General features: G+C 45.4%; 1 protein-coding gene and 1 pseudogene across 1 annotated transcript; one reads left to right on the top strand and one right to left on the bottom strand.

The window, feature by feature from the left end:
- Positions 1-175: 175 nt before the first annotated feature.
- Positions 176-8,084, top strand: LOC133900201 (chalcone synthase-like; annotated as a pseudogene).
- A 2,987-nt stretch (positions 8,085-11,071) lies between these two features.
- LOC133900202 (protein NRT1/ PTR FAMILY 1.2-like) lies at positions 11,072-16,265 on the bottom strand. Its single transcript, XM_062341324.1, has 2 exons — positions 15,983-16,265; positions 11,072-11,400 (listed from the first exon to the last, which is right to left on the bottom strand). The coding sequence occupies exons 1-2, from the start codon at positions 16,263-16,265 to the stop codon at positions 11,072-11,074; spliced, it is 612 nt and encodes a 203-aa protein (XP_062197308.1).
- Between the last annotated feature and the right edge of the window lie 1,001 nt (positions 16,266-17,266).

The raw sequence follows: 17,266 nt of genomic DNA on the forward strand, positions 1-17,266 counted from the left end.
ACAAAGAAAGTTGCGGACGGGTAAGGAGCTCAGTGGCAAAGCTCTGAGGTTGGAGCTGAGCCGGACCGTCCCGCACATTCCCTTGTAAGGCCTCCAATAAAGACCGGGTAAGGAAATCCTGATTAAAAAAAAGTACAAAGAAAGTTTGCCCTCGCCATGATCAGGGCCTATAAAATGCCATGCTTCGGAACCAGATATATCAGAAAGCTTGCATACATATCATCTCTACTTTAGTCTGTGTCTCACCAGATATATCAGAAAGCTTGCATACATACCATGGCTTCTTTCAAGATAGGAGTGGAGATTTATGAGTTGGGAAATCCTCATGGTAGTGGGCTAGCAACTATCATGGGTATAGGGAAAGCCGTCCCAGAGCATGTGTTGGAGCAAAAGTCTTTCCTAGATTACTATTTTGGGATAACCAGCAACAATCATACGGTGGATCTGAAGGCTAGGTTTGCCAATTGCCAATATATGTAAGTGTACACATATACTTATCATTGTTCATGTTACCTGCCACAATCTTATTACTCTCTCTGTACTTCTTTTGTGGTTTTGGCTTGTGAAAAATATTGTTGTTTTTTGTTGTTAAAGGATTCCGTGAAAGAGACATATATAGCTACATGTTTCCATTCTATTTAGTCCTTGGTACGTTTTCCAAGACTTAATTCTTTTGTTGTCACTATGCATAGTTGACGAGAGACGAACACATTTAATGAGTACAATCTTAATAGAGGTATAGGGTATATTGTGGTTTTTCTTAATACTTGTGTACAAGTCTAAAACAATAAAAAAGGAATGCAGTATTTGTTTTGCAATAAGACAATACTGTTTTGCTATTAATTTTGTATGTTGTCTCATTGTTTCTCAAATTGATATGAGCACATTTTGTGACCGTCGCATGTATAAAGGAATTGATGCAATCAAATGTAGATATTTTCTATTAATCCAATAGATAAAATTATGATTATGTATTAATTAAATGTAGGTGAAAAGACAACGACAGAGAAGAGACACTTCTACATGTCTGACGAGTGGTTGAAGAGCAACCCATCAGTGACAGCCTACATAAAAGACTGGGGCAAGCAGGCCTCTGGTATCACGCACCTCCTCGTTAGCACGACAAGCAGTGGCTGCTTGCCAGGTGCGGACTGCGAACTCGTAAAGCTCCTTGGCCTCCCAGTCTCCACCAAACGTCTCATGATGTACCAGCTGGCAGGGTGCCACAGCGGCTGTTCAGCCATGCGCATTTCCAAGGACCTCGCAGAGAACAACCCCGGCGCCCGGGTCCCTGTGGTCTGCTATGAGGTGTACGCCCTGTCCCTGCGAGGCCCCTCCGAGTCCCACATTTGGTTAAAAAACCGACGGTAACCGAGAAAAATCGTGATAACCGATCATCTCGCTCCGGTTTGATTTCAGAAACCGAACGATAACTAAATTTGAATTTAAAAAATTTGAAAAAATAAAAAATTCCAAAACAAATCTTAAAACAAACTAGACACAATTCTAAGACATTATGTGAAAAACAAATTCAAAAATAATATCGTTTGCATCATATTCTATAGGAAGGAAGTTTAAAAAAATGAAAAAAATTGAAGTGTGTGGCTCAATTATTAACTCTTGTTAAGGAAAAGTTTAACATGCAAATACATATTTTTCTTGTGTAAAACGTATCTTAAGAGGATCTTTAAAATTGATTTCACTTTATTTAGAGTTTCATTAATTTCTCTATGTTTTTTACAAGGTTCACAAGTATAAAGTGAATATGTTAAGAAACAGTATTGTAATTAATTTTTTCATGTCTATTATTATTTTTTCTACGTAAATCATAGTATAAATAAACTAATAAAAGTGGTTTCAATAATTTTTGAGGTGTGATGGGTCAGTTATAAATTAATCTAGTCGCAACATATTTACACAATCTTGCATGTTACAATAACTAATTCATGAGTTCATGTATTTTTAAAAGACATAGGATCATGTAAGAAGACTAACAAAATTAGTTTCATGATTTTTGGATTAGCAAAGAGTAAACTATGCATTTAACTTGGTTTAACAAATACATTTTCTCACAGAAAATTTTGAACTTTTTATGAGTATAAATACTTTTATCATGTAGATCATGTTACAAGGAAACTAAAAAATTTGTTTCACTAGATTTGAAGCTCAAATGAATTATTTATTGATTTTACAAGATTGAGATAATTTTTGGATTTTTTGTTGAACTTCACTGAAAATCGAGAAAACCACTCGATAAATCGAGAAAACCAAGCGGTTACCGAGAAAACCGAGTGGTTACCGATAATACGGAAAATTCAAGAAAACCGCTCGATAAATCGCAAAAACCGCTCGGTAACCGGTCCAAACCGATCGGTTACCGAGCGGCTAAAATCGCGATTTTTTTCCTAAATTTCAAATTTTGCCAAATAAATTTTGTCCGAATTTTTTTGAATTTTCGATTAGTTACCACGGTAACCGCAACTTTTCGATTACCGCCGGAGCTCGGTAACCGAGCTCCAATCGGTAAGCCGAACCTTGGTCCCACATCGGGAACCTTTGTCGGGTAGGCCATCTTTGGCGATGCTGCAGGCGCGGTTGTGGTTGGGTCTAACCCATCTGCGGATGAGCGTGCCATGTTCGAGCTTGTGTCGTCGTCCCAGGAGATTATACTGGGACAGGGGAGGTCATTGCGTTGAAGCTGCGGGACGAGAGGATAGTGTTCACCCTGCAGCCAGACGTTCCCTCGCATGTGTCGGCAGCTGTGGGTTGCTCGATAGAGCGTGCACTGCAGAATGCCGCCATGCCAGTGTTGGTGCAAGCTCAGATCAGAAGACAACTCGAACGCACATGAGAGCAATCAGAATTGCACTATGTGGACAGAGGTTTTGTGCAACATGCAAACTTGCTGTTGTTTTCGTTTTCTTTCTCACTATTTATCAAAGATATTACAGAGAAGTGGTGGCGCTAGTCACCCTATTCTTCAGCCTCGATCCGCCATTGTTGCGCCATCCCACAACCAGCTCGTCGAGGCCTCCATCTAACTGAACGCTAACTAAAAAAAACAAACATAAGCTATTGTAATGCAAACATGAGATTAACCAACAAATCACCCCCTTAAGCTCGTCATGCTGCACTTTCTAACACATCTGGATGAATTTGTTTCGCCCAAGCGCCTTCGTCAAAATATCAGCTAGCTGGCCATCTATCCCAACATGATTGACATCCATCTTGCCGGTATCAATGCACTCCCGGATGTAATGAAATTTAGTGTCTATGTGCTTGCTCCTCTCATGATGCAACGGGTTCTTGCAAAGCGCGATGGCCAACTTGTTATCCACCGGCAGCCTGAACTCCAGCTGTTCGCGCCCGATGAGCTTGCCTACGAGGCGACTCAACCAAACACCCAAACATGCCGCCGCCGCCGCGACGTATTCCGCCTCATAGGAGGACAGAGCAACGATCTTCTGCTTCTCCGAGGTCCATGTGATGATGCTGCTCCTGATGAAGAATGCTATGCCTGAAGTGCTTTTCCAGTCATCAACATCGCCGGCGAGATCACTATCACTGTAACTGACAAGTGCAGCATCTCCTTCTCCCATCTTGTAGCAGCATCCGTACTTCAGTGTCCCCTGAACATACCTGAGTATCTACTTCACTGCAGCCCAATGCTGCACACTCGGCGTCTCCATATACTGGCTAGCCATCCCCATCGCGTGAGCGATGTCCGGCCGAGTATTGACCAAGTAGCGCAGACTGCCAATCACACTCTGGTACTTCATCGCGTCCACAACCGCACTCCCGTCCTGCTTACTCAGGTGCAGCCGATTCTCCATCATCGTGTGGCTTGGTTTGCAGCCTCCCATGCCGGCGTGCTCCAAGATCTTCGCCGCGTAAGTTCCTTGGCACAATGTGATCTTGCCGTCAGCCTGACGCACCTCAATCCCCAAATAATAACTGAGGAGACCGAGATCGTTCATGCTGAACATCTGCTGCATCTAGGGCTTGAACTTGATAATGTCTTGAGCACTTGTGCCTGTAATGATCAAATCATCTACATAAACACCCACCAGCAAGAATGAGTAAGCATCTCCTCTGTGGTAGACGGCATGTTCCAGCGGGCTCCTTGTGAACTTGAGCGAGATGAGGGAGGCGTCCAGCTTAGCGTTCCACGCACGAGGAGCTTGGCGGAGCCCGTACAGATCCTTGCACAACTTCAGGACCTTGTGTTCATTGGCGTGGTCGACGAAGCCCGGTGGTTGCTGTACGTAGACCTCCTCCGCGAGATTGCCATTCAGGAACGCAGATTTCACATCCATGTGATGCACCTCCCACTTGTCATGCGCGGCGAGCGCAAGTAGTAAGCGCACCGTCTCCATCCGGGCCACGGGGGCGAAAACTTCCTCAAAGTCCACCCCCTGGCGCTGTGCGTAGCCTTTGGCGACCAACCTCACCTTGTGCTTCACAACGTTGCCAGTGGCGTCTTTCTTCACCTTGAAGACCCACTTGAGTCCTATGGCGCGGTGCTCGGTCGGGAGTGAAACAAACTCCCAAGTCTTGTTGTCGTTGATCGATCTCATCTCATCCTCCATGGCGCTCCTCAAGGACTCGTCGGCAAGCGCATCGCCCACGCCCGCCAGTTCCTCAGCCGCCAAGAAACACAGGCCGCTCTCCTCGACCTGGGTGTTCGCTTCTGTCACATCGTACAGGTCCTCGACACGCTGATAGTGTTGAGGGCCCGAGTCAGTGTCGCGGGCGTCGTCGTGTGTGGGTGGTGTGGCCCACTGTGCTTGCGTCTGCGATGGCGCAGGCGTTTGTGGCTCGGGTTTTGGTGCGGTGGACTCAGGAGTTGGTGCAGATGTCGTTGTCGCCGTGCCGGTCTCCGTGGCGTAGACCATGGTGAATGTGGCTGGTGTCGTAGCTACCTCCATGTCACTTGATGTCTCCTAGCTCCAGGCACAACGCTCCTCGAAGACCATGTCCCTTGTCACGTACAACCGCTTTCCCACCGGATCATAGACCCAGTAGGCCTTCGCGCCCTCTTCGTAGCCAACGAACACCCCGGCGTCGAGCGATCTGCCAGTTTGTGCAAGCCTGGGCCGATGTTCTTCACATGTGCAACACATCTGAAGGTTCTCAGATGATGCACACTGGGCTTCTTCTTGTGCCATGCTTCATAGGGTATCATGCCGCTCACGCTCCTTGTCAGCGCGCGGTTGAGCAGGTAGATCACCGTCTTGACTACTTCTCCCCATAACATCCCCGACACCGACATCAACTTCGTGAGGCAGCGCGCCATCTCGACCACCGTTTGATTGCACCTCTCAACAACGCCGTTCTGCTGCGGCGAGTAAGGTGTGGTGGTGTAGTGCTTGATGCCGTTCTCCTCACAACGTGCAGGAGTTGAACTCTTCACCGCAGTCAGAGCGGAACACGAGCAGCTTGCACTCGCGCTCTGCCTCTGTAGCCACCTTGATCTTCTTGAAGAAGCGGAGTGCCTCGTCCTTGGTCCTGAGCACCTCAAGCCACATATATTGACTATAATCATTGACAATGAGCATGAAATACCTTTTCCCCTGCTATTGCTGGCGTGATTGGCCCGCAAAGATCGTTATGCACCAGCTCTAGCGGGCGCTGTGCGCGGTATGTCGTGGCTTGAGGGAACGGGGTCCTGTGCTGCTTCCCGAGTGCGCATCCATCACAGAACTCCTCCACATGCTCGATGCAGGGTATCCCTCATGCCATCCCTTTGCACGACAAACTGTGCAGAGCATGGAAATGAAGATGCCCGAATCGGGCATGCCACAGCCAAACGTCATCGTCCTTCTGCGCCAGCAGGTTCACTGGCACCGCCAGGTTTAAGTTGAGCATGTACAGACGATTGCGCGTCCGAAACACGCGAGCGAGCACCTTGCGTGCTCTATCGAGGATGCAGAGGATGCCGTCTTCGATCACGATCTTGCAACCGTTCTCGTCGAGCTGGCCGAGGGAGATGATGTTGCTGCGTAGTCTTGGGATGTAGAAGACGTTGGAGAGGGCGCGATGGTCACCGGTGAGGCCCTGGAGCACGATGGTGCTCTTCACGCATATGTTCACCACCGAGCCATTGCCAAAGCACACCGTGCCGCGCATGGTCTCATCGAGTGTTGTGAACGTCCGCTTTTCTCCAGTCGTATGGCTGCTGGCGCTGGTGTCGAGATACCAAATATCGTCGCCTGTATTGACTGGAACCACCCTCTCCTCGTTCAGGTACACCTCCTGAGACGCATCGTTGCTGATCTGCGACAGTGTGCAGACCTGCGCCATGAGCAGGGCTGGTTGATCGTCGTTGTTCGCCTCCGCACGCGTGAGGTTGGCTTGCTCCTGCCATCTGTCGATACTTGCAAGGGACCGCGCGCAGAAACTTCAACACTGCTTTGTGGTCGGAGACGGGATCGCCGAGCATCTCGAGGTTGTTAACAATGCCTATAAGACGCAATAAAAAATCCTCGATGGACTCACCGTCCTTGAACTTGAGCTCCTCGAACTCCCTTCGCCGTGTCTGCACCTTCATCTCGCGCACCCTCTCGCACCCCATCTGCATGGTCTTCAGCGTGTCCCATGCATATTTTGTGGTGTCTTTCACCGCAAAGGTTCGCAGCATCTCCGGCGGCACCGCCTTCAAGATTGCGGACAGAGCACGTCGATCTTCATGGTAGTCGTCGGTGCTGGTCTCTACCGCCTCCCACAGGCCTTGCGCCTGCCATTGGACCCTCATAACGAGAGACTAGTCGGGGTAGTTTGTGCGCGTCAGTAGTGGATACTGCACCGCGCCGTCACTCTCCCGAATCACACGCTCAACAATGCGCAAGTCGCTACTGCCGTCGCCGGTGACCGGTGCCTTCGGTGGAGGTGTTCCCACCGCCTTGTTCTTGTCACTTCCGTCCGCATCTGAGCTCGACATTGCTGAAACGGATCAAACACCGATCGGCTACAGAGGTGGATCGAACACCACGCGCTCTTGCACCACCGCTTTGTTCTTGTCACTTCCGTCCGCATCTGAGCTCGACATTGCTGAAACAGATCAAACACTGATCGGCTACAGAGGTGGATCGAACACCACGCGCTCTAGTACCAGATGTTGGTGCAAGCTCAGATCAGAAGACAACTCGAACGCACACGAGAGCAATCAGAATTGCAGTGTGTTGACAGAGGTTTTGTGCAGCGTGCAAACTTGCTGTTATTTTCGTTTTCTTTCTCACTATTTATCAAAGAGATTACAGAGAAGTGGTGGCGCTAGTCACCCTATTCTTCAGCCTCGATCCACTATTGTCACACCATCCCACGAACAGCTCATCGAGACCTCTATCTAACTGAACGCTAACTAAAAAAACATAAGCTATTGGAATGCAAACGTGGCGAGATTAACCAACAGCCAGTTCCAGACTTGAATGACGAGGTATTCTGGGTGGTGCATGAAGGTGGCAAGCAAATACTGGACAAGGTGGAGAGGACGCTGGGGCTGACTGCTGAGGAGTGAGAAGCTGGCGACACCGAGGCACGTGATGAGACAATACGGGAACACACGTAGCTCATGTGTCATTTTAGTGACGGAGGAGATGTGGCGGAGGTCGGATGTGCATGGACTCCCTACGGCTGGGTAAGGCCTCGAGTGGGGAGCCTATTCTCCAAAGTATTATTTTTGCAATTTTTTAATAAAATAATGTTATTTAAAAAAAGTTCTGCCGTGATCAGCTATCCTGGAGACAGACCAGTGAACAAATAAGGTTGTCAATTCATTACCTCATACAGCGTGTTCTTGTGCAAAGCTGCCAGACATAACTTGCACCATGAATTTCCATCCGCTAACTAGTTGGTGACAAACATTGAGGTTACCGTAGTTAAATATTGCACCTCGAGCAACAAAAGTTGGTATTACTTTTCAATAATTTTCAACGGATAAACCATGACCATATCACACAACTACAGAACCCCTCATAGTTGCTGGTTCAAAAACCATATCACTACCAGTTTATGCTTTAAATCGATAGTGATAACCTAATTAACCATATATTTAAAAATGCTCTATCAGGAGCTCTTCAGCATGAGAATCGGTCTTAAGTTTTATTTCAAAATTGAGACAGATACTCCATACTGAAATGTTTCTAGTAAGTATTTTAAATATAAATGAACGGCAAAAATACAATTCGAAACCGCAGCGACAATACTAAATCAAAATGAATAGAAAAAAATATAATCATCTTGAAGTGAATGTGTTTTCTACCAATCATTTAGATTATCTTATTGCCACAATCTTGAATGGGGATGGCGGCGCAACCGCGGTCGCCACAACATGGTAGGCGATGGGGACAACGACGGGAGAAGGTGGTCCGAGGGGAGTGAGATAGGGAGATAGGGAGCGAGGCGGCCGTGGTAGGTGACGGAGACGACAGCGAGATCAGCGACAGGAGAAGACAGGATTAAGGGGAGTGAGATTGGGAGATGGGGAATGGGGCGGTGCAGCTATGGTAGGCGATGGGGATGGCGATGAGGTCAGCAACGAGAGAAGACGTGCCCAAGGGGTAGCGATGTTCGAAGTGGCGACTCTGATCATCACACCATTTCAACCGCCACTACCCGTCAGGATCGATATTCTAGAGGGGGTGAGATGGGTAGTGGAGTGAGATGGGAAGCAGAGTTGCCAAGATATTTATAGAAGGACATCTTATCACTACCAGTTCTAACTACGAACCAGTAGTGATAAGGATTATCACTATCAGTTCATAACATCTAGGTATGAGGATTATCTCTGTTGGTTCATAACGGATCAATCATTGATATATCGGTTGAGCTTAAGAACTGACAGTGATACTTTTTATCGTTGCCAGTTTCAAGTGTATCCACCCTAAGGGCAAGTAGGCGGCCACCCCGGGTCCTAGGCCGAACATAGGGTACCATGCCCACTGCTCTGGACTAGTCCACCCCACCCCACGTGGCCCAGTTTGCCCAGATGTTTTGCTTCCCAAGTGGACAGAGGCAAGACACGAGGTCCGATTTGCTGAAAGTCAGCAGCGAGAGTAGCTGAGCAGGTGGCGGTGGTGCGGTGCGGCACCCCAGCGCCCACCGTTGTCCACCGATTGCCGGTATGGCTGATGCCCTGAGCAGCTGAGCACCTGACTGCCTGATTCAGCGTCAACGGTCAGCAGTGCCGCGACGATACTATCCGTTTGCGAGTCTGTTTGCCCAATGGCCCGAGCAGCAGAGACACAGAGTGACAGAGTAGGTGGCGTTGGCAGCCCAGTGTGGCGTAGTAGTTTCATCCCAGCTTCCTGAGTATGCGACACCCCATTCTCCCAAGTGGCCAAGCCCTCAGCGTATCTGCAATGAAGAGGAGCTCATACACTACGTTCCTTCAGGTATTTTTGGACGAGGGAGAAACACCCAGTTACTATACATGCCAACCCTTTGAAGGAATCAGTAACATCATAAGAGAGGGTGAATTAAGACAATTAAAACTAATTAATTTTAAAAACTTTACAAGATAAATATATCAATTTTTATCTAAATATGCTTTAGATTTATTTAGTGTGTCTACTCACTATTTAAAAAGGTTTGCAGCCTCTAGCCAATCTTGACAAACTACTCTAAGAAGGTAACAAACAAAGATAGATTACAAGTACGTAGATGCGGAAACGTTAAGATAGTAGAGAGAGCAAACTCGACATAAGAGATTTTTATCCCGTGGTATCGATGACATAAACGCTACCCCTAATTCACGTTGGAGCAACCACCTAGGCTATAGCTTCCGAACGGCACCCGATCACAGCTCTTGAGTCACCTAAGTCTCAAGTAGGTTGAGCCACCAAGCCACCAAGGTAAGGTCTCACCACAAACCTCTCTTCCAGTCACTTACCACCGTCTTCACTTCGGAGCTTGAGCCACCAAGGCAAAGGTCTGCGTGTCCCCGTATAAGAGTATTGCCGCCACTCCACACCAAGTTGGAGGGTCAATAAATATGAGCCACCAAGGCTCACGGTGCCGGTGAGTCACTAAAACTCGAAGGTGTCAGCATACCACTTGGTATAATATAGGATCACTCCTTAATCCCCTCTCTAGGCAGCAATACCTAGACACAACTCTCTCTAGGCCTATTAGCACTAATCACTCTCTAAGCTTGTATTTAATTACCTTGGATAATCACTTTTACCACTTTGGTGTCTTGGATATCTTCTCATGTGTATATGAGCTTCTCTGGACTCTAGCACACTCAAATGGCTGAGTGGAGGGGTATTTATAGCCTCAAACTCACAAACTAGCCGTTGCTCCAATGATCATAATTTTTCCTTAACGCCGGATGTTCCGGCATGTAGCTTCTCTAAACACTAGACAATTTGGTGTTTCGTCCACCATCGTAGCTAGCCGTTGCCAGCTGTCACTAGCCGTTGCATCTCTGAATTACTCCAGTGAAGCATCCTCTGTATGCGCCAGACCATCCGGCGTGTACAGTTCAATTTCCCACTAAGCCGAAGAAAAACCTTCTGGATATTGCTCCGGCCAAGCCTTCGATGTATATAATGGACCATCCGGTATGTACAAACTCCTTTTATATGTAGTCCATTTCTGTGAAATGCTCCAATCAGAGCAACTCTGAGCGCATGTGGAACACTTAAATTTCAACTTCTAGAATACTCTGGCGTATCCAACTTCATATCACCGGATTATCCGGCGTGTACAAATGCCTGGAGACAAATGCTGTGGTGTGTACAATTCCTACATCGCTGGATCATCAGGCGTGTAAATTTTTTCTATGACTTATCCAATTCAATCAATCTTCATTCCGGATGCGGTGGATTCTTCATGTATTACATCCATGAGACCTACTAAAGTATATACTTGAGAAATATGTTAAGTCCCATTGACTATATTGTCATTAATCATCAAAATCACATACATGCCCTAAAAGAATCATATTTGATACACCCTTATTTCTAATATATATCTTTACATAAAGTTTGTCATAATTTAATTTCACCAGAAAATCACAACTTTGATGGAACAAACAACCACATGTTGACTGGAAACAAAGAACGACAACCTAGCCGTAAAACTCTACCATCTCTTCCTCTTCCACAACACCACCAGCTTCTAATAATGACATGTTCTGCGTCATCTCATTGGACATGTAAGCGCAAATGACGAAATAGATCAGGTCGACAGCACCAAGAACTGCTAGCAGGAGGTAGTAGAAGTCGTAGCGGCCCCTATTGAGGTCGTCCAAGATCCATGGCTCCGCCCCACCCCTGCCGGTGATCAGGTTCACGAGTTTGACGATCACAGTCGACACGACACTTGCGACGCTGGACCCAAAGAAGAAAGGCTCCAGTGCGTAGTAGAAGTCGATCTGGGCAATGGCACCGAACATGCCTGAGAGCAAGTACTAGGACACTAACCACAGCTCGAACATGTGCAGATCTTCTTTCTATTGATAGTAAAAAATTGCATGGGCCGACTTTTTATTCACATCGGATAGTCTAGTGATTAAGACTGTGTCATCACCGAACTATCCGGTGAATAGAAAAGGGGATTTTGTGTAGAAAATTGCTCTCTGCAAGAATTAATCCGGCGATAGCTCTGGTGATTACGACGGACCATCCGGTGCCTATATCTCAAAATCTCGCAGAAGGTTTTGTTCTCTGCAAGATATTGTCCGGTGAGGTGTAACATGGTCGTCGGATCATCCGGTGTGCATAAGGATGATTTCTTGTTGAGAAACATGCTTTCTAGAAAAAAATCGTTCGGCGAGGCATCCGTGAGGCATCGGACTATCCAGTGAACATAAAGATCAATTCATGCAGAGAGTTTTCTCCCTGGAAATATTCATGCAGAGAGTCTGGCGTAAGCCTTTGGTGAGTGCATTCCACATGTCGGAACATCCAATGTAGATTATGAAAGAATCTAGGGTTCCAGTCAATTGAACTCACTGGATGATCCAGCATTATCATTTTTATTCTCACTGGACCATTTGGTGCTCAGCCTGAGTCTGAGTCGAGTTGGATTCGTAGATATGTTCATATTCTTTTTGTGTTTTTGGCCGAACAGGACGTGTTTGCGTAGGTTTTAGGGTTGAGAGTCCTATTTCCATAGGGCTAATTGCAACAACTCAGTCAATCGCAATAATTGCATCTATTTTCGTTCTCCTTTACTTTCCTGCACATTAGGGTAGTTTTAGGGTAGTTCTTCGCTGCTACTTTGAATCCCCACGATTTGGGTGGTGGTTTGTCGCTTTGCTCATAAATCCTTTGCTTGTTTGCTCATAAACAAGTCATGTGTCACAGCGAAAAGCGATAGTTATCCATGCACGAGATTGCCAAATTCCAACGCCGACACAAATTGGTGACTCCACTGGGGAATGATGATTCTCCATCAACATCTTCATCGACTCCAACACCTAGGGTTTTGGCATCTACCCCCTATTGCATCATGTCCAGTGACGGAGCCAAAATTAGTATGGACAACATCATTGCACCGACGCTTGGAGAGCTCCCCGAGGAGGATCACCAAGCCATTGAAACTTAAGAGTGAGAAGTGGAGAAGATGATGCTTGCATGCTATCAGAAAATGAGACAAGGCGTCATCAAGGAGTGATCCAACTTCGATCGTCCATGCGAAACATGAGGTAAAGCCCAATGTAAGTGATTCTCCTCATGATTTACAAGAATACATTATGCATACGGTTGATCAATCTGTAAGTGCTGCTATGAGTAATAAATTTGATACATTAGCTAAGGGTTTAGATCGTTCGCTTAATAGTCATTTTGAATCCATAGCTCTTGATATGCGGAGCATTAAAAATACATTACAATAGCCCTTGTCACATGAAGCTAATGCTTCAACTTCCAATAATGATATCAAATTTCAGCAAACTCTGTTAGATTCATCGGCACAATTCATGTCACCTGCGCCTATACAACAAAGCATGCCGATGCATCAAATTCATAACCAAACTAATGTTCTAGGTTCAGCCAATGTTGTTACACCTCCGTTTAATACACCAAGTACTAGTAAGCTAGAGGTCACTTCATTTGTTTTTCCAATGCCAAACTCTACATCTAGCATAGCTAGTTCGGCTCCACATATACCAATAGCCGAGCTAATGAAATTTCAGCAAGCATGCCACTAGTTCCATACAATACCGTGACATATAGTACACCTCCCATATCTCTATAAGGTACCGGCATCCCTTATGGTCCATTACTGGATACTTATTTTAACGCGTTTTCACCAAATACTACATATGCGCAGCCGGTAGTGCCTCCACAAAGTAATGCAAATCTTATTCAGCCCATGGCCGAACAATCCATAAGGCGTGAGAGCATTAGAGAGGAAATGGCAAGCCTTTGCAGGAGCACTTCAGGGTAGAACATAAAGGTAGAGCACAGGTTTATCAAAAACCTTGCCCCGATTATTATGACACAATTCCATATCCCTGTGGGTTTAAGGTCCCTGATTTTTTTAAAAAAAAAGTAATGGGAAGGATGGTAGTACCACAATGGAACACTTAGGACAATTTCTTGCACAATGTGGTGAAGCCGGTAGTAGTAATGCATGTAGATTGCATTTATTTCCTTTATCACTTTCCGGCAATGCATTTTACTTGGTTTACTTCACTTACTCCTAACTCTATTCATACATGGGCACAACTTGAGCAAAAGTTTCATGAATATTTCTATACTAGAGATACAGAGTTGAGGTTAATACACTTAACATCGGTTACACAAAAGTATAATGAGTCTATTTCTGAATACATTAGGAGGTTTAGGAATACTAAAAATTGATGTTTTAATATGGCTCTTTCCGACAAAGATCTTGCTGAGTTAGCCTTTGTCGGTTTGCATGCACATATCAAAGAAAGGGTAGAAGGGCAAGAATTTTTAGATGTGAGCTGAGTATATCAGCGGGCTTTGGCTCAGGAAAGCTATGCCAAAGAGTATAGGAAAGTCTAAAAGTTTAGTAAAAAGAATAAAGTGGACCATCCCGACGTTAATGTAGTTGAGTATGAGGACGATTCGTCGGACGATGAGGGTGTAGATATGTGTGTAGCTAAGTGGGCATGGAAGTCTAAGTCTAAACCATTTGTATGCTCCACTCTAAGAGATGAAATTCACATTTGATGTCACTAAATGCGATAGGATATTTGATCTCTTGCTACAAGAAAAGCAAATTAGTTTATCTTCTTATCATGTTATTCCACCACAAGAGGATCTTAAGAAGCGTGCTTATTGTAAGTGGCATAATTCATATTCTCATGCTACTAACGATTCCAATGTGTTCTGTCAATAGATTCAATCTACCATTAATGAAGGACGATTGAAGTTTGTTGAAAATTCTAAGATGAAGCTTGATAGTGATCCATTCCCTATCAACATGGTTAACTTTGAGGGCAAGAAAATCTTGGTTTGGCCATCTCAGGCCGAGCCGACTAAAGGCAAAGATGTGATCATTGGTGAAGATAATGTGAAACCAAAGATGATCAAACCGAAAATTTCGGAAGTTCATCGTTGGAAGGTGAATGAAGACAAGAGCAAAGCCACTAAGAAGCTTGAAAATCCAAAACCTACATTTGGTGCGCTTTTAGCTAAGTATGAGAGTGGTAAGGCTAGACAAAAGGGAGGAGTCACACCTGATTTTAATGGACAAAACCAGATACGGCTTATGTGTGCCAAGATGTTTAACATACATAAGGACGTCACAGGTGAAATAACAAAAGCAATACTTTAAAGAAATAAATGTCGAACTCTTATAGCAATTGACATATATTGTCTTCCATGTAGATATCTGCAATGGAACAGAAACACTGGCGCCCAACAACACCGCAAGCAACCGACCGGGAGACACACGCCTAGAACATCACAACCTTATCCTGATAGTCTTCAACATGTTCACCGATGACTCCATAGGCAATCGACAGAGAATATCTCACTAGAATGCATCTTTCACCAGGTCTTCGAATTCTTTCCCAACTGAATGTTTGGTTATAGCAGGTGTGAGCACATGTCGCACTCAGTATTTGTGAAGGAAATATTATGCATATGAAGGCTTTGACAAGGTAAGGCTAGTTTGGCTCTTTTGTATAAAATAGCATTTAACTAAAAACATTTGAAAAGCAATAGTAATTAAGTATATGACTGTAAACAACCAACCACCTAAAGATTCCACCCATCTTGACTTAACCAACTGACCACCTCAACCAAGGTTCTAACCACCAAGGTTGAACACCCAACACCTCAACCATGGCTCCCACCGCCAAAGTTAAACTACTAATCACCTCAACCACGATTCCCACCATCGTGACTGACCCACACCTCAACTATGGTCCCCACCACCACAGTTGACCACACTAACCAAACCATCAAGTTATAATCATGGTAGATTTTCCGTGTCGCTTGTGACCATGAGCACGGCTGAATATTCAGTTTTAACTTTGCAGAGGTTGTACTTTACCCACAAGATGTGATTTCATCACCCGCAAGCAAGTGACTAAGTCTTCATTTTGCTCGTGTTAGCTAGACACTTGCACACATCCAAGGTGTGTGGCTAGGAGATCACTGCAAAGCCTTTACAATGCTCCTCTCAGCACATGTCTACCAACTAAGGTTTCACCGTTGCATGATTCCACCTCAACAACGGAAGCCCCCTCTTGCACCTTTCGGATCCCATGACATCATTCATTCACCGTTCTTCAGCCTGGTCTACACTATACTGAGAGTAGAAAATTAATTGGCTAGGTCTGACCCATATCAGGCTTGTGGTTGTACTGTAAACACAGAAAGGTCACCCCACGAACCAGTCCTTAGATTTGAGCAAGACTACCACTTTCCAAATCATACATCCCATCATACCACATGCTCAAATCCCTATACCATGTTTCTACAAAAGTTATTTCATCATATTTTATCATTGTTGCATAGGACCATTATCAAGTTTGTAGAGCATTAATCATGATTACCAGCTTCTAATAATGACATGTTCTGCGTCATCTCATTGGACATGTAAGCGCAAATGACGAAATAGATCAGGTCGACAGCACCAAGAACTGCTAGCAGGAGGTAGTAGAAGTCGTAGCGGCCCCTATTGAGGTCGTCCAAGATCCATGGCTCCGCCCCACCCCTGCCGGTGATCAGGTTCACGAGTTTGACGATCACAGTCGACACGACACTTGCGACGCTGGACCCAAAGAAGAAAGGCTCCAGTGCGTAGTAGAAGTCGATCTGGGCAATGGCACCGAACATGCCTGAGAGCAAGTACTAGGACACTAACCACAGCTCGAACATGTGCAGATCTTCTTTCTATTGATAGTAAAAAATTGCATGGGCCGACTTTTTATTCACATCGGATAGTCTAGTGATTAAGACTGTGTCATCACCGAACTATCCGGTGAATAGAAAAGGGGATTTTGTGTAGAAAATTGCTCTCTGCAAGAATTAATCCGGCGATAGCTCTGGTGATTACGACGGACCATCCGGTGCCTATATCTCAAAATCTCGCAGAAGGTTTTGTTCTCTGCAAGATATTGTCCGGTGAGGTGTAACATGGTCGTCGGATCATCCGGTGTGCATAAGGATGATTTCTTGTTGAGAAACATGCTTTCTAGAAAAAAATCGTTCGGCGAGGCATCCGTGAGGCATCGGACTATCCAGTGAACATAAAGATCAATTCATGCAGAGAGTTTTCTCCCTGGAAATATTCATGCAGAGAGTCTGGCGTAAGCCTTTGGTGAGTGCATTCCACATGTCGGAACATCCAATGTAGATTATGAAAGAATCTAGGGTTCCAGTCAATTGAACTCACTGGATGATCCAGCATTATCATTTTTATTCTCACTGGACCATTTGGTGCTCAGCCTGAGTCTGAGTCGAGTTGGATTCGTAGATATGTTCATATTCTTTTTGTGTTTTTGGCCGAACAGGACGTGTTTGCGTAGGTTTTAGGGTTGAGAGTCCTATTTCCATAGGGCTAATTGCAACAACTCAGTCAATCGCAATAATTGCATCTATTTTCGTTCTCCTTTACTTTCCTGCACATTAGGGTAGTTTTAGGGTAGTTCTTCGCTGCTACTTTGAATCCCCACGATTTGGGTGGTGGTTTGTCGCTTTGCTCATAAATCCTTTGCTTGTTTGCTCATAAACAAGTCATGTGTCACAGCGAAAAGCGATAGTTATCCATGCACGAGATTGCCAAATTCCAACGCTGACACAAATTGGTGACTCCACTGGGGAATGATGATTCTCCA

Source organism: Phragmites australis, chromosome 19, assembly GCF_958298935.1.
Source record: "Phragmites australis chromosome 19, lpPhrAust1.1, whole genome shotgun sequence".
Classification (NCBI taxonomy): domain Eukaryota; kingdom Viridiplantae; phylum Streptophyta; class Magnoliopsida; order Poales; family Poaceae; genus Phragmites; species Phragmites australis.

What these genes read in the sequence shown, in the direction of transcription:
- LOC133900202 (XM_062341324.1), bottom strand. Translation starts at nt 16,265, where the DNA reads ATGTTCGGTGCCATTGCCCAGATCGACTTCTACTACGCACTGGAGCCT. An exon ending in CATGTCATTATTAGAAGCTG is followed by an intron (nt 11,401 to 15,982) that starts GTAATCATGATT and finishes ACTTGCTCTCAG; the next exon opens with GCATGTTCGGTGCCATTGCC.